The sequence below is a fragment of the Atractosteus spatula genome, chromosome 2 (assembly GCF_055471065.1).
Source record: "Atractosteus spatula isolate fAtrSpa1 chromosome 2, fAtrSpa1.hap1, whole genome shotgun sequence".
NCBI lineage: Eukaryota > Metazoa > Chordata > Actinopteri > Semionotiformes > Lepisosteidae > Atractosteus > Atractosteus spatula.
Window position 1 is genome coordinate 28,522,565 of NC_142707.1, and position 18,270 is coordinate 28,540,834.

Genomic DNA, 18,270 nt, shown 5'->3' on the forward strand with positions numbered 1-18,270 from the left:
TGTGTTTTCTTTCTTCTCTTCTCAGCATGTAATAAACCTATTACTTGTTCCTCTGTATTATTAATATATGTTATGGGACATAGTGTAATATGAAGTATTTTAATTAAGTTCACTACGAAAGACCACTTACTCTCTAATACTTGGTATCTGGGTTTTCCTTTCTGTAATACTATCAATATCATCTCATGCCACAAAATAAATGGGAGCCTATCTCCCTATTAAAAAAATCACCCACTAGCTGGAGAGGTGGTATTACACTGAGGGATTCTTCACTTAGAAACTCCACAAATAGCAAGCTCTCTTAGCAAGATTTAGATAGCTGCAATTTGTAGGTTTGATGAACAGCAGAAGGCTTCTATAGATTAATTTCAGGTACATAAGAGAAAAATTAGTAAAGAAACATCTATGACAAAATAAAAAAATTAATAACGTAATTGTTTGGAAATCCAGCATGGATCACTATCCTTTTATCAGTGTTCAACATACTGTAGCTCCTATTACAGTCTTTTCTGATTTACTGTATTAATGTCAAGCTATTATTTTCAAACGACGATTCTGTTTTGCAGAAAACTTAAAATAATGATAATGAAAATATTTTATCTTTTTAAAATCTAGTTTAATAATTTTAAAATCTCACTTTTGGAGGTGGGTATTCCAAATGATGGCAGTATTCTTCACACTACAGAAGTGTGATCAGAGAATAGTGTGATTCAAACTCCTCTCGGACCCTTCTTTGTTTGACTTAAAGAACTCTGTGATGTAATATTCATAGTTATTCACACATCAACAATTACAGCCATTCTAGCAGACTACCTTAATCTAGATGTAATTATTTCAACTTAATATTAATGTTTCCCCTTAGCAGGCCGTAGCTACTAATTCACTTTCCCTGCTGGGGTGTACGGGTTCAATTGAAGGGGAGGCGGGAACTCTTACAGGCACTGCATTAGCTTAGGAACTCCACTCCAAACCTTCCAGCCATTTGTGACCTGTCTCTTATTGTGTGCTTTTTCTTACTTTATAGTGCTTTGAGAAGTCATTTTTAAACCTGCTATATAAACATTTATTATTATTATTATTATTATCTAGAAGACAGCGGTGAATTAAAACAAGTCAAAAATCAGAATTGTGTATATTATAAAAAAACGTCTAATATATTTTGATGATTGGCACTAGACCAAGGAGTCAGTCTCATAGTATTTTGAGACTGACCTAAAGAAAAAAAAGAAGTACTGTAGAAAGTAACAGCAAAACGAGGAGGGAGGCCCGAGAAATTTCAACATCACACACAGTGACCTTTGACCAAAAAAAATGTTTTACTCAAGATCAGGAAAAGAAGAGTGTTAATAAAGGTGGAATTTGTTCCTTAATCATGAAACCATTACTTATAATAATTGATCCAGATACACACACTCACACCGGAACCAATTTTCACTGAAATAATTAAATTACTGTTATGTCTTTAGACTATACATTATACATAAAGTGCAGCAATCAACTACAGTATGATATAATCAGTATCATAATATTAATTTAATATTTAACATACTGTGATATATGAAATATAAAATGTCAATGTAATCCATAAGTTGTATGTTGCTTCTTTCTCCCATCTTAAATATTTTGATTGGTTCGGTAAAGATTTACTGTTATCTCATCTGTCCATAAAACATTGTTCCAAAATTCTCCTGGCTAACCTTGTACCTACCCTTATTTCTGACTAAACAGCTCTTAATATGTGATCAATATACAGTATGATGAACAGACACATGTGGCACTGAAAATGTTTAATGCCTGATGTTTCCTATTTCGGCAGCCTAGTTGCTTACTTTTCAGGCAATACACCATAAATGAGGGATAGTAAACGAATTCAGAAGTTTGTTCAGGGCTGATATCAGTTACAAATCCCATTAATTAAAAGTCAAAAGCAAATTTCAAAGGTCCCACCATATAAAACTGAAATGTTTTAGCCTCTGATTAAATCCAGAAGATACAGTACCTCAGTCCCCACAGACAAGAAAAATGATCTTTATTACTTTTACAGATTAGTTAATTCATAAAAGCCAGAAAAAGAAGCTTTCACATTTCACCATCCAATGTCAACTTTTCAGAAGAGCTAGCCTTATATTGAGTTTAGTGAGGTGAAATTAGGGTGGTCAATGCAGAAAACATAACTGCACATAGAAAAAGCCTTCTTAGTGCTGTTGTTCTGAAGCCTCCTTGCTAAAGAAATGGAGTGAGAGTAAATTAGTTACAATCAAAATTAGGCATCTCCTTTGTTGTTTGACTTGAATTTTCTCCTTTGAGGCCAAGATTTGATGACATGTTTTATCTATGTGAGGGTAATGAAAACACAAACTTAATCTGTAAGCCCACAGTAAGTACAAAACAGAAACATCAAGGTTTCTGTTTTCATCAAGGTTTTTAAGGTTTAGTATTGGTCAGGTAACTAAATTAGCTTTATCACATCTGTGCCCTCATGTCTTAAACACATAGATAATGTGTTTATGCTAGGTGCTATCGCAGAAGAAAGCTTAAAGCTCACGTAGTTGAGTATAAGAATCAGCTGTTGAGATTATGTTTGAAAGATGCTGTAAATACAGTTTTAAAATGTGTGGGACACTGGGCTATTGTACTTACAGTACAAATAAGGATCCGTGGTTACACTATCTGCATTTGCTGGTAATGATAATGGAATACATATTAAGTCAGATGATCACTTTCTTGATTGCAGCAGAAAGATTTCTCTAAAATGATATCCTGTTTGAATTTCACAGACATAAGCACAAATGTTGCAGCATAAACTATACAAAACAAGGAGACAAACACAGAAAACAACTAGCAAACCTGTTTAAGATTTTTTGTTTTTATTGTTTCCATTGCACAGTAATTTCTATCTACAGAATTTCTAAATTGTTTGTGGCAGCAGATAAAGTCATAAACATCCATGTGAAATTTGCATAAAACTGTACAAGAAAATTGGCTACAATGAGAAAATACTGCAACCCACTTTTTTCCAAGACAGAAGAGACAGTAAATGAAAATCAGACTTCCTCAGATGTATAATAAAAATGAATCAGTTTTCAAGATTGTGAACTGACTGTGTGTGCAATAAATGTATTTGAGAAGGAAATAAAACACATTTTAACAAAACAGAAATTGGGAAAGAGAGGGCACTTTAGTCAAATTTTTTTCCTCAAGTTTCTTGGAAGATAAGCTACCACCATCTGGACAGCAACATATAACTAACATACAAAAACACGATCATTGATGTTACTGACAGAATGTCTTCAGTAAAGTGTGGTAGCCCAAACAGCCAAAGAATGAGCTGACAAAAAGAGGGCTAAAACTTTATATGTGGCTGTAAACATTGAACAACATGCTTCTTCTGCTATTGTGCAAGACAATTTCTAAGATATTTTTTACTGAACAAAAGAGAACATAGGTGGCAATGTATTTCCTGCACCAATAACACCTTAAGCTCATTTCAAACGTGGACAGAAGGCTCAACCCTCTGCTGTGAAATCTTTCAAATGACAGCAGTACCTCTGAGATACAAATAAATTTTCACTAGAAACATTAAATCTTTACTTTAACATGAATAATATACACACACTCTTTAAGCACTTTGACTTTTTAAAATGCAGGATCTGATAAATTATAATGTAAATGTTTTCATTTATTAAATCTTCTCAAATTAAAAGTATACACTTCTCAAATGTATAAATATAATGGATTATCTTTAAACTGACCATGAAACAAATCTGAAAGTGCAGCCATTCATTATTACTCCATATTGACACAGTTTAGCATTTGTCTCTGATGGTTTTGGTCCTTCCTTAAAAAAAGATTATTTTACACCATAACACATACAAAAAGAAAAAGAAAATGTTAAATGAACAAACATCCATCCATGATTTTCATTCAGTTAAATAATTAAACAGACAAAAGCCTTTGGATGATAAATCTAGAAATTAAATATAGTGCAATACGATGGCACATTTATAACCCAGCAGTACAGTGTTATAGCAACAACCTTACAAAAATTGAATTCACAATTATTTCTACTAGTATGTGCATTCCAAAGTATAATTTTAAACTGATAAAAACCCATACAGCTGCAGAATGACTATTTTCAGTTTAGACTGAAAAACTACAAGAGGGATATGGTATTCACTCATTCCTACAAAAATCAACACATTCAAATAAAGTAATTCCCCTCAACTGTTAAACTTTTCTCATACGTTCCAGGGTCCCATAGGTGTTCCTCATTCACAACCTGCACCATGGCTTTATGTTTCAAAATTGAGGCAATGATTATATTCAGCAGGGGAGAGTGGTATTATATATAGTTAAAAAAACTAAGAAACTCTTTGGCGTCAGAAAAGAACATGGACACTGACTTCTTATGCCATTTATCCACTTCAACACTTTCAGATTTGTCTCCGATTGCCCCGCTATTTACATACTGAAGTAAAAATCTGGCAGAACTTCTGAGCAAAAACAAAGCTTTTTCTTTCTCTTTCTTAAACATAAGAAAAACAATCATATGATACATCTACATTTAACACAAATAGCAGCATTTTCTTGCACTTATTAAAAAAGAAAATCTATAGAGCAAAAGACCAGTAAGACTTACATTGAAAACACCATTTAAGGAAATATATTTCTCAACACAATGTGTTTAGATAGATGTATGTATATGCATAACTGCATGTGTGTACATATATTTATCCATATATGTACACACACTAACATACACATATATAGAGAGAAATCCATATACTGTATACGCATGATGTTAAACAATCCAGGATAAAAGCTCCTATCATTGAAGGATTTCTGAAATACCAGCCAAGAGGATATAAAAGATAATTCTGCTATCTTCTCCTGCAGGAATGGTAGTCTAATACTTGCTGTGGGGCTCTAAACATGTGCAGTCCTCTTCTGTCTGAAAAACACTGCATTTTTTTACATTTGGACCAAAAGAACAATCTGCTGATAATTGAGGAAAATGAGGAAAGTTCTGAGAATTTACTACAGTACACAGAGCTGTGGTATCCTTCAATAAAGAGGATCCATGTAGGTAATAAAAGAAAAAAAACCAAAATAGTACCAGGTTGCACATGGATCTGAACTTCAGCTGTAATAAATACAATTTTTTTTATTTTGATTGCCCTTTCAGCTAGTAATATCCCACCCATGAAACATTTCTCTTCCTAGAGAAAAGACAGTGACTTCACTTTTTTCACCATGTTCTACTGTTGTTTTTCTTGTAACCCGGAGAGCAGACAGTTTTTGTTTAGAGACTGCTCAGCATCTTGCCTGGGTGTGAATACTTACCCTAACTGTGTTCAACACTGTTTGCCAAAGCTATATAATGTCATATGCTCGGTTCACTGTCACCACTTAATTACATAAAAATGATTGCCACTCACGTTTAAAATGGCTTTCAACACAAGTGAAACCCAGGAGTCCCTGAACAAAAATATATGGCTGCAGGACATCTGAGTAGTTTATTCGTAAGAGCACAATATTTGTGTTCTGCACCATACTTTTGTGTTCTCTCTTCAGACACACAAATTCGCACTCTCTGTTGAGGCTGATAAGATTTGTATCTGTTGCAATAAATCTTTTACACTTTCCTTCACAGTACAACTACAGTTCACCATTCTCACTAAAGCTCTGGCTCAATAGTCCCTTTTTGAGTTGTACACACAAACACATGTATCTACGCATTTGTTTGCACTAAAAATGTTACTGAAGCTGCTCCTAAATAATTTGTACAGAATGGTTTGCTATGAACTGCAGTGCAAGGCTTTCTTTAAAACATAAGTGCTTTTGCATCCCGGAGGTAAAATAACTACAGAGTTTAAAATGAAGTTACAAGGTAGAAAACAGGTGGGGGCCAACAAGAAGACAGAATCTAGGCAGTTTTCAACCTCGGCTTATTGCACTCTTATCCATACCTCCACAGGACAAAAATTACTGAGAAATGATTCTTGGTTTGAAAGTGAATGAGAGGAGTGTTTAATAAAAAAATATTTTAAGCACCCTGGCAAAAACTGTCAGATATTTAATTACAAACAAATGTGATAATATACTATAAAATCTGACGTGGATGTTTCTACAGAACTCTTTAGCTTTCAGTCCCAGCCCTTATAAACTTGAAAGAAATGGAAATTGGTCAAAGTTGGCTTAACTATGGCATGTCCACCACCCAACTCAAACAAAAAAACCTTAGAATGAATCATGTTCCACAAAAATAAATGTACAGTAAGCATTAAAAACAAAATTTAAAAATTTCAGATTTTGAAAGATACAAAATGAAACAATGTTTAGTAAACAAAAAAAACACATTTTAAATATATAGAAAAAAAGGGCAATGAAAGTATTCAAGATATTTTTGACACTGTGAGGTGAAGGAATCCAAAAGATTTGTCCTGGTGATATGATGTGATCTTCATGCACCTCATTATGGGACTTCTTATATGGACTTTACAGTGTCCTGGGTTAATTATCCTCTTGTTTTGCGCTTGACAGAGCCAGAAGTGGATACAGAGTTGATACTTTATATATATTAGTTTTTTTGTATTTTTTTACCTTATTGGCCCCAGGGAGAATGAAAACACTGGCAGCAGAGACAACGGCACACAACGTTTGGCATATGGAAATGAAACACAGGAGAATTCCCAGCGTTACCCCCCTTGCCCATTAGTTTGTCCTTCCCTGCTCCTGTCCCCAAGAAGAACATCAACCCTCAGCCGCCACAGAAAAAAAAAACTACACCATCAAGGTGATTATTTTTCATTTGATAGTTTTTTTTCTTTAGTATGTTCCTCAGTTAAAGCCATATGACTGAGGTAAAACAGTGTATGACATTGTGCTAGGAAAGAGCAGTACTCCATGATGAATCCCCTTAGTCCTGGAGAAATAAATGAAGGAGGGAGAAGAGCAAGTATCTTCCAGATGAAGCTGTGTACAATACCGCTGAGTTCTTCCAAAGTTTTAAACTTGAAATCAGAACTGGTACCATTTTTTATCTTTGTACTTCAGCATCATCTGGGGGCAGAAAAAATCAGGAAGACCAGAATTAGTTTGTTCATGAAAGTAAGAAAAAGACTTTATATCTTGGCAAATTTTGAGATGCTAACTTAAACTGTAACATGTAAAATAAGTTCTCTCATACCTAACATTTGAGCTTAAGTTCTGAAATATTCTTAAGGAACTTCCAACAAAAAGATTGCAAAGGAGCAAGAATAGGTTAATTTCATGTTGAAAAGGAGACCGAACGAGTGAATGACATTTGGATCTTGGATTATACATTACGTGCATACAGGACAGAGGGAAAGAATAGAGATATGAAAGAAAGAGGCAGGGTTAGGAAAATAAAGACGAGAGGAGAGATTGATTAGGGGATAATGTGGAATTTCATCATTAAAGGATGGAATTTATTAATAAGAATCAAATTCATGCATTCTGTGATTATGATAAATCAGGCTATAAGGTTCTACAATGGTAGACTACATTCTGCCTGTGTACATAATACCTGGGCACAAGAACGTGGTAAAGAAATTCAAAAGGAACAAAAAGACAATAAAGCTGGTAAAAAATGATCTGCTTACATCATGGGCGTGTTTAGAGAAGGACTCTGCACTGGCCATCATGGCTGCTGTTCTCTCCTCTAGCTCTCCCAGTTTTTGTCCTCTCTCATCTAGTGCTATCCGGGCTCGTGCCAGCTCTCCCACCACGCCAGAGGCTGCTCCCTTCATGCCCTCGATACCACCTGGGCCGGGAATGTGTTGAGCCAAACTCCGGGAGGCCTTCCCAGCCACCGACTCACCAACTAAAAACAGAGAAAGAAATGAAACCTCATCAAAGGAGACAGTCACACACCAAATCATCACACTTCACTCATAACTGGCAACTCACTCATTCTGGAAAAAGGCATGAAGAGATAAAAAGGTCAACCCTACTTGCTCTTTTAGGTCCACTAACTACTTAGAATTATTGTTGACTCTGTGTTTGCTCTGAAAAGAGTCAGATCTGTTATGCAGAAAAAAAAGACAGTAGCTCCACCTAATGGATGGATTACAAAAAGTACACTGAAAAGTCACAGTCTGACTACTTTATAATATAAAAAACTGAAGAATGTACCTTCAGCATTAAGGTTATAAGGTAATAATCAGTAATTCTCACTATATATATATATTGATTTTTTGCAATATCAATTTCCTTAAACCTCCATTAAATCTTAATTGCGCAAAATGAGTAGAATATTTATTAATTCTTGATTCCTGTGTTGTTAGTAAAATGATCTTTACTTTACTTTATGTGAATCTTTATCTTAATTACAGTAATGAGAGCCTAGAAACTGCAGTTTGAAATTGATTCTTCTAAGTTCAGCCAAAACCATCATCAGTGTAGCACGGAATTTATAATATTACAAGATGCAGGTGTAGGTCTTGGTGTAGGAGGAAAATCCATTTAAGTTAAGGATTTTAATTTATTAATTAATTTAATACATTTTATTTATTTCTTTTATTTTTATTTATTTTCCCTTAATTTTAATTTCCTTCTTAATTGCTTTTCTGTTTCTTGTAAATTTGTCAAATACACCTAAAATTTCTTCATTGGGTTTAGTTTCTATAATACTTACAAAGTTCTTCTCTGTCCAGGGACTGTGCTCCTCCCCCAAACAGGCCCTTGAAGAAACCTCTGTTTGGAGCCTCTGGTGTTTCTACTGGTGTAAACAGTTCTCCCAGCATCTCCTGCAACATACACCACAGAGATCATCACCTCACCTGTTTCTTTTAGCATGCCTGCACCAATACAGCCTCAGTCTGGGAACAAATCATGTTTCTGATGTCAGCTGATCATTGATCATTCTGTTACAATGGTTGTGGAGTGCATTTACAAAAGCATTTTGTTTAATTTTTCACCTTGGTTCTTTTCAATTACATTAGGATTGCACAGCATTAGACGCCTGAAATCCTAGTACTTTAAACTCTTCTGTACAGGTTGACAGGATAAGACCTGTCAGGAACCAGTTTTTTGTTTCTATATATCATAGCTCTTTTGCAGTACTGAGTTTGATAGGCAATACAAGATGACACCATTTATTTTATTTTATTTTTTGTCCTATTTTAAACACACAGACTGTGGACTGCCACATGGTTTTAATGCAGAGATCCTTGTGTTTTGCACAAATAACACTCTGCTGCTTTCTCACAGATAAGGAAAACATTACTTGTCCAGGTGGAAAATGCCAGAAAAAAGAAAGACAAACTTTAATTTATTAAAATTTTCTTAACTGGAGAAGCCTTTTAAATTCCATACCACAGTTAAGCCTTCGATCTTTATCTTTTTGTAACCTAATTATGATCCCTTGTTAATTAATATTATGAAGTGTATAACTGCTAGGAATATACAACAGTTTTTTGTACAGTATGTTAATTTTAACAAACTCACTTAGTTTACTTGTACTTCTCTACTTCCCAAAAGGGTACTGTTAAGGGGCCAGAAGTCTTGCGCAACAACGCCCTTAGGCTTTGTATTAATTACTGCCGACAAGCCATTCATTTTTTCTCTTTCTTACTGCAAATTTGAAACTATAGTAAAAATTTAAAAATAAAAAGTCCTACTCCACTAAGTAAACTGAGAAATTATCTCCATATAAACCGTGTACACAAGAAAGCCATAGTTTTTTTCAGGATCACTACAGAAAAGCATCTCATTGTACAAAGTCTTGTTTCATCATTTTGCTCCTTACAATACAAAAACAAAAATAAAACATTCCATAACTAATACAACTTTGTTATCTAATCATTGTTAGGGCTACGGGGACCTGATTTTTACCTGTAAGTTCTCACAAGTGTCCTGGCTGTAAGTTATTCGCTGGATCTCAGTGGGTGAGACAAGATATAGAGCCTGTCCGTTGTTGGTAAAGCAGAATGTTCTTGCAATGCGCATATCAGTAAGGGGCAGATAATTTACATCCAACAGTGGTCTTAGACTTGGCAAACTGGAGTGGAAAAAGAAATTATATTAATAGAAAAGATTGGCAATGGGCTTCAGTAATGCTGTCAAGTATCACACTGATATTTTGAAACATACAATTGTGGAATTGCAAGGTGAAATGTACTATAGCAGGGGTGTCCAGCCTAGTCCTTGAGCACAATTTGGTAGGTTTTATGGGTCATTCTTAAATCATGAAATTCTAAAACCCATGAACACTTTCATTTTGAACACTGAAGCACATGAAAAGTTCAATTAACTTAAAGATAATTTCAAATGAAGATAGCAGCAGTAACTCTCTAGGACCACACCTGTCCATTCCTGACTGAACTAATCAACTTGCTACTTTGCACAACACTCACATATTCCAAGTCTTTGCAAACTTCTCTTTTATGAATAACCAATAACATCTGCAAATTTGTTACCTTGTAACTCTCCAGGACCAGGGATGTCCACACCTGTACTATACATACCTAGTCAGTGGTAAATTGAAAGAATCTCACATATTATTTACATATCCCATGCTTGAATTAATACATTTTTGAAACTCAGGTGATGATTTAAATTGGTAAGGCAAAGTATTATAATACCCTGGCTGATGGTAAGAACTACTGAAATACTTAATCTGTCTGAAGCAGTGCAGAATGTCAGAAATGCAGTTTGACTTTACTTCCCCCACTGTACAGGCTCTGTGACAAGTGATAACAAATATTCTAGTTTATGCTGACTTCCACCTACTTGATCTCAGTTACACACACTTCAAAACTTTAAAGTTTGCATTTCAATTAATGGTAAAGAGATGCAATACGATCTGGTACATAGTGAAGACAAATGATACTTGCCAATAGAGAACCCAAAAAAGGCCAGAGCATTCTCACTGTTAAGACAACTATACTAACATCAGCTGTTCTGAGGACAAATTTAGGAAAAGCCACATGCAGAAAGAGCAAAGACAGATTGTACATCCTAAAAAGAAAGTAAATCTGTTTCATAAGCAATGACAACTAGTTCTGTATTACTATAGGATTTAATGATTCAACAAAAACTAGTAAGAGCCAATCATATTATCATAATGTTCACTGGCACATGAACTGAAGAAAATCTTTAATCTGTAGATGTCAGAAAGTACAGCTGACTAGTAAATCAGCAACTCAACTGTGAGAGCTGTGAAAGCAAATTACTCAAGCACATACAGTATGTACTGTAGTTCAGAAGGGAAACTCTTCAGTAGTTTAGGGTTAATACCTTACAGAAGAAAAACATTTTGTTCTCAATAGACTTTGATTTCTCTGCTCTTTTTTGGAACACAATGCATTTTTAACAGTGTTATAACATTCTTAGAATTACAATGCAACAAGGAATTAATAACATTTTATTAGTGACATAGAGGAAACACACTTTGGAATTCCTTTGATTTAAAGCCACGTTACTGTATATTTACAAGGTCTGCAACACTTGTGTCACTATGAAAATTCATGACTAGGTGAAACTGAAAACAAACGTTTGCCCTGAGCTTAGAAGCTTTTCAAGTGTCAACAGTACTTGAAACCCACCGAAGGAAGATCAAAAGTGTTCCCCTGTTTCACAGGCTGAGATTACTTCAAGATAGAAAGGGACCATTTCATTTTTGGATCAATTATTTCAGAACACACAAGAATGACCTGTGTCAGCATCTGCACAATTCTGTGCCTTACTTTATGTTCTTTACAGTTTAGACATGAGAATGAGACAAATAAGGCGCAGGTATACGTTACCTTAATGTCATAATATGTCCATTGGCACAGAAACAAGCAACACATATTCCACTGCTCATTTGCACTACATCAGCCCGGAGAACAAATGAAGTCTCTGTAATATTGTGTTTATATATACAGTTCTGGGATGGCAGTGCAATAACTTTAGCCTGTTTTTCTGAACAGATCACTGCGTACTGGTTTTCACTGATTTCCTGAGACGATGAGGGAGAAACTGAGACAGGCCGCCGTTTCCTTAACTTGTCCTTTTCATCCTTGTCATCGGGGGCGTTGGGTTCACGCCAGGCCTCGTAGGCAGGTGGTAGCAATTGCCCTGATGAGTCCAGGAATGCCATCCTCAAGATAGCCCCTTTCAGCCTTATCAGTGTACCTGAAAGACGAACAAGACCATCAGTCTTATAAGAGGCAATGAATCCTGTATCTCTAAATCTCTCAGAAGTACTTATGAGAAATAAAAAAAATGCAGCTCAATGTATACTTTTTACATTACAGCCTTAAGAGAAAAAGTACAGAACAAAACAAAGAACCAAACAGATATGATTTTGCCTTTATGAACAAACCCATTTAACTTTCTTCAATGAATAACTCTTCCTACAGTACATGAATTTAAAGTCTGCTGTTGTACTGTACATTCTGGATTAATTACAGTTGATAAATGTTTTAGCCAATCTTCCTCAAAGATCATTAAGCACAGAAAACAGTGAAGACTCATCTCAGTAATTTGCTTTTTCAGATCATACTACTTCCTACTCTTGGAGAAAAAAGGCCAAGAACATCTATGTAGCAAAACTAAGAACACAATCTCAGTGCTGACTAAATCATCACCTCTTGCACTTGTTCTGTTCATGGTCTTTTTGTTCTGAGACTATAATACTAAAGGGGGCCCTGCGGTGTCTTGAGTACAGATTTAGGCACTTACCACTGGGAGAGACAATGACAGGCTGAAGAAGCCTCTGTTCCCCAGCAGGTGGGAGGTTCAGCACGATAACTAGCACTGTGCCCAAGGAGGTGCCCACCCACAGGCTGGGAGAGGTGGTGCTGTCAGTCTTCCGTGTGTAGGTCTCACAAAAGTGGAAGGAAGTGATGGCCTCTCTGGATTCCTTGTCAATGCTCGTCACACTTGAGCTACGGGAGCGACTGAATGAATTGTCTCTGATATCTGGGTAAAGCCGTCAAAAGATACAAAGCAAAGAAAATTGTGTGTGAAAGAGAGATGCAGCACCAACCACTTCTCTCTATTCTGAAGGCAAATAGAGAACACCACTTTTAATTAATAATAGTTCAAGTATTGTATTTACACATTTTAGAATACTGTAGTTTCAATACAGAGCTCTACTTTTGGAGTAACATTTAGCCAAAAATTAAAAAAAATCTACACATTTACTTTAAGAATGTAGTAAGATGCTGCAAAATATTTATGTGCAGCCAGGAGATCTGAAATGTTAAATATCTAGCTTTAAAAAATCAGGAATACCCTCAAACTAAATGTTAGTTTTAGCTTTACCACCACAGTCAAAATAGAACAGGGGTCAAAAAAATGTTTAGGACAGACAGGTTTTTCAGGCCACAAATCACACATTTTGGACTTTTATCTTAAAACAGTAAAAGTAACACATACGCCAGTGTGAAAAAGATGCTGCACAAAACATAAATCCATTTGCATTTCAATAGGATATTAGATCAAAAATGCTACAAGTCATCAGATGTGTTTACATTAAACCAGAGTGACAGGCAATTAAGCATTTCTTGTTCAAAATCCAGAAGAACATTAGTACATAACTACTCAGCCAGTACCACTGTATCACCCAAATAACATCTTTGGATTCAAGATATGATTTTAAAATTTAGATTTTGCAAGGTTTTAATCCGTGGGCAACCAGCACAAAGCAAAGATGGAAATACTCCTATTTTAACTCATTAAACCTTCTCACCTCATTACTTTAAGGACACTTCTCAGGGGTTATGACCTACACAGGTCTTCAGAAAGTTAGTCTTACTGTATATTCAGCCAACTTAAAGTCCATTGCTCTATTGCTCTTTTTCTTAGTGACAGAGAAAAAAAACCTCTTTGCTAGGGTAAGAGGTCAGGTATAACCCTCCCTGTATAAAAACTGAACAAATGGCATGACAATTTTTATTGTCACTATTTTTTTGCCAGCAGTCCCCATATGCACAGGTAGCCAGTCAGTACTGCATGAATGGCCCCATTCTAAAGCTTCCTTGATACAGTAGGCAACAGTAGAAATGAAAATCTGCTGATCCTCTGTTAACGTATAATGGATAACAGAACTGGAGCAGGTTAATCATGTTCTAAGCATGACACGGGGAGCTTGCTTTATAATCTCATAACTAACCTTGGTATAGGTTTCATTGGGAAAAATTTAATCTGAAACAGATAGTGATTCCAGGTGTATTTCCTGGATTATGTGCTACTAAGACCTTAATAGTCTAGGAAATTAAACAGTGGATATAGTCCTTTTACTCTACAAAAAAAGACACTGTGCTTCCCATTTGTAAGTGATATCCCTCACAATTTAGTGTACATACTGTAGACATATTTAAGTGTTATAGCATTCTTTGGTGTGGTTCTGACTAATAGCCAAAATATAAAAACTAAAAATAACCCAGTAGTAATCCATCACAGACAATCAATGCAGAACATTAAGTTACTGACATGTTAGCATAGATTTTATTCCTGTACATGTGTAAATAAAGCAGACTTCTGAAGACCAAAAGCCAAGATTATAAATTACCCTGATAATTTACTCTAGGAAATTTTTAGAGGGTGGCCCTAAGCAAGGGATTGCTCAGAAATTGCTCTGTACATCTGTAAAGCCTGATTAGCTTGTTTAGATCTAGATTTCACAAGACAATGGAGAAAGTAATGGCAAGTGAAAACATGCCAAGCTCACTGCAATTACAACCTTGTAAAGTGATGTACAGTACAGTATGTACTGTAATTGAGAGCCATGCAGTATTTGACATTCTTAACAAAAATTAAATTTAAATTAAATTAAATACATGTACTGTATCAAGTCTTATGACTGAATGAGTAATAATGATAGGGTGATAACTTGTTCTAATGGCCGGCAATTATATTAAATTACAGGTACAGTATTTTTGCACTGAACTGACATTCTTAAAGATTTTGAGGAAAATCAGCCTTTAATAATACACTAGGAAGAGTGCAGAACTAACCTTGAAGCCAAGTTCAGAAATCAAAAGCCATAATGTTAGTTGGGTGACCAGGAATAAATAGGCAGATGGAATTCTCTGTCAATTACAACCAGAAAACCATGCAGGAAGCCTCAGGGATTTTCAGATATGTAAGATGGATGGTCTTTATTAAAGATACGAATTACAGGAAGGCTCTCAGAATGAAGAGAAAACTATAACAATTGATTTTATTAAGACTAAAACACCCCAAAAATTGCCATGAAATGTTCTGTGACCCACAGAAACAAAGATGTCTGAATTCAGGGAGGACAGTCTGCCTTTACAATCCAAATAGAGGAGCTTTTTTTCCATGCTACAATTTAGGCACCCTATACAATATAATCTAAGTGCAATAATCAAATCCCTTTTTTGCAACTAGATCTCAAAACAGTGAACACCAAACAGACAAAAGAGGGGAAAGACCACTTGAAATGGTCTTTCTCCTAATAGAAAGGCCTGAGATAATAAAAGTACAAAAAGAGTGATGAAATTACATCTCAAATTAGACACTTGTGGACCGCCTGTAGGTTTTCTCAGGTGCAACCTGTTCAAAGAAGAGAGACACAGGGCGGACTCTCTCAGAAATGGAAGGGCTTATCTGCTGGCCAGCCACATGAAGAAAAGGGAACATTTGGTGTGAGGACCATGTGGATGCATTCTGAATTAAAAGAGGTGAACTGCATTGGTGGACAGGATGAGTGCATTAGGCCCAATTGAACTCGCGACAAATGACAAATCGGTTCAACAGAACAGAGCATAATTCATGAATAAGACAAAGCTGGACTGGAACAAATTATTCTGTGCTATTAGGTGATGTTGATGTTGTGCTGCCTTACAGCCATTGTACTGACACTGCACTGTGTTACGATTGTACTATAGTCATGCAGTCTCGTCTTGATGTAATGTGTACTAATAATTAATACACATTACATTACACAGGTAATATATTTTAAGAATTAAGCAAACGTTAGCCAAGGTTGAAGTGTACTGAAGGAGTGCATTGTCTTGTGCTGATGTAATACTAATACTGCTCTGCTCTGAGCAACAGCACTGGCAACATATTGAAAGTCAGCTGATGTTAGAGTGCAATATTGAGTTACATTGTGTTTGTCATGAAGAATGACTTTTACGAACTGCTTGAACACCAAGGTGTCAATTATTGTGATGAACAAATTTGTACTGGCTATTTGCCCAGTTTCCTACATGATTTCTACCATGGAATTAAGTTAAATTCACTTGTTTGAATTCTTAATTTGTTTTGTTTTTGTTGAGAGTTGATTTTTTATGAGACATCATGACAATTGATAGTAGCAGTTTTCCAGGTGTCAATGTTGTGTACAGTATCTCTTTAATTATATAATTATGAATACAAAGTTAATAGCAAAGTAAATAGGATGGTGATTACTATTTAGATATTTTAGATATTCCCAGACATAATAGTTTCCTGCAGTTTTTGCTGTTTGCAGTGTTATTGTTATCATTGCTATTGTGATCTTTATTAAGTAAACAGTAAAAAATTAAAACACTGCGATTAAGGAGCAACTCAAAAGTCCATCTGTGAAACTACGACACAGTAGGACAGACTCAAAAGAGAGCACGAGCTGCTAGTTACACCAGCTCTGACATGTATCTGTGAATCCAGCAGGCTGTGAGGTGGACTCCTGGAGGAGTAATGTGTCTGATCTGCTTCTCATCCCCCTTTATAACTAAGAATAAGAAATTTAGTCCTTTAACCAGATTCTTTTATCCACTGTCTGTTGGGCTAGGCTCTGGCGCATTACAACCCTGTAACTGGCAGTTATTAAAAATTGATGGATTGATTTAAACAGATAAATCATTAAAATTCCCATTTAAAGTGCCAACTAAGACAGTATCAACTTATGCAGAACAGCATTTTTGCTGGAGCAAACTGAATTAAGGATACATCTCTCAAGGATACATCAACAATGTGCCACCAGGGATTTAAACCCATGACCCTCCAGTCCCAAATCCTAACCAGTACTTTTCATTTAATTTCAATTCAATCAAAATCACACAACTCCATGGTTATGAATCAATTAATAAGATGATGCCTGTAATTGGAGCAAATTCCGGAAAGAGAAATAATCCAGCCTTAAGTTCTTCAGTATGTCTTTTGATGTAAACAACTGAAATTTTGGACATCAAAATTTTAGTTAAAAAGAAAAAACTGAATTTGAGGGCATGGTGAAGAGAAATGTTTGTTAGAATGCTGGGCAGCGAAACTCAAAAACATCAATCTGGTGGAAGAGCAGATCTCATCAGGCAGGTGCTTTGGCACTGTCTGTGAGTTGGTGGCAGATGGCAGCTGTTTGATGACTGCCAGTAATGGACCACTGAAATCCTGGAGAGTACTGGTCAAAAAGAGAGTAAATAAAAGTATGGATGCGCCCAAAACAGCGGAATTTACCAGAAAACAGCAGGCAGCAAACAGCGTCCATGGGAATAAGGTAAGAAAATGTAGGCATAGCAACAGAGTAGCATTGTGCAGTGATACAAAGCAATGAGTGCTGGGAGGGATTGAATAAAAAACCATACTTATACAGAAACAAGATGTTACGTCATTGGTGTTAGCTGGGCTCTGTCTTCCCTCCTGAACATTCATTTCTGGACTCTATTCAATACCAAGTACCTATACCGAGCAACAACAGGCACAATGACAACACAAGAAAACAAAAAGTACCTGTATCACGCTGCATCAAATTAATGTAAATAAATTTAATATTGTGGATTTCAGTTGTCCTAAAATAATGAATTAGAAAAAAGGGGAATCTCTCATGCCAAAACATCAAACAAAAAGCAGGCAGATGCAAATGAGAGGTTAGCTAAAACCCTCAGTCACCCGATCCAACTCACTGAACACAGGGGCTGAGCGAATCCTGTGGATAACTCCTCTGTGAGCATTCTCTTTTTGCTTCTTCACACTATTGCTCTGCCTGTTGAGCAGACTCCAGGGATTACATCTCTGTCTCTGGTCTGTTTAAAATTTTCAATAATCACAGACTGAATTTATTTTAAATCTTAGCTTTAGATCTTTATTTGTCTCTATACAATATGTAAAAAAAGTATTCCTTAATCTCTATCCCTTACCTTCTTCAAAACAAGAGTCTTCAGCTTTCATATTTTTTCCAATTATTTTTAAAAAAGATGTGGTCAAACTGGTGACTTTGGGCACCTCATGCTCAGCAAACTGTGTTTAGTAAAACACATTGAATCTATCAGAAGAATAATTTTGGTCCATTAGTTAAATGACAATAAGAACTGA

At 35.6% G+C, this 18,270-nt stretch overlaps 1 protein-coding gene across 9 annotated transcripts in view; it reads right to left on the reverse strand.

Annotated features, from left to right (window-relative positions):
* Window positions 1–2,849: 2,849 nt before the first annotated feature.
* LOC148839504 (syntaxin-binding protein 5) overlaps window positions 2,850–18,270 on the reverse strand; it is a 203,080-nt gene continuing 187,659 nt past the window's right edge. For all 9 annotated transcript variants that reach the window (XM_088927892.1, XM_088927876.1, XM_088927847.1 and 6 more), the window contains 6 exons: window positions 12,691–12,930; window positions 11,772–12,141; window positions 9,859–10,024; window positions 8,660–8,771; window positions 7,626–7,846; window positions 2,850–7,062 (listed from right to left, as the gene is read on the reverse strand). In XM_088927892.1, the coding sequence (XP_088784018.1) occupies window positions 7,021–7,062; window positions 7,626–7,846; window positions 8,660–8,771; window positions 9,859–10,024; window positions 11,772–12,141; window positions 12,691–12,930 (1,151 nt within the window). In that variant the 3' untranslated portion in view covers window positions 2,850–7,020. The remainder of the gene's footprint in view (window positions 7,063–7,625; window positions 7,847–8,659; window positions 8,772–9,858; window positions 10,025–11,771; window positions 12,142–12,690; window positions 12,931–18,270) is intronic.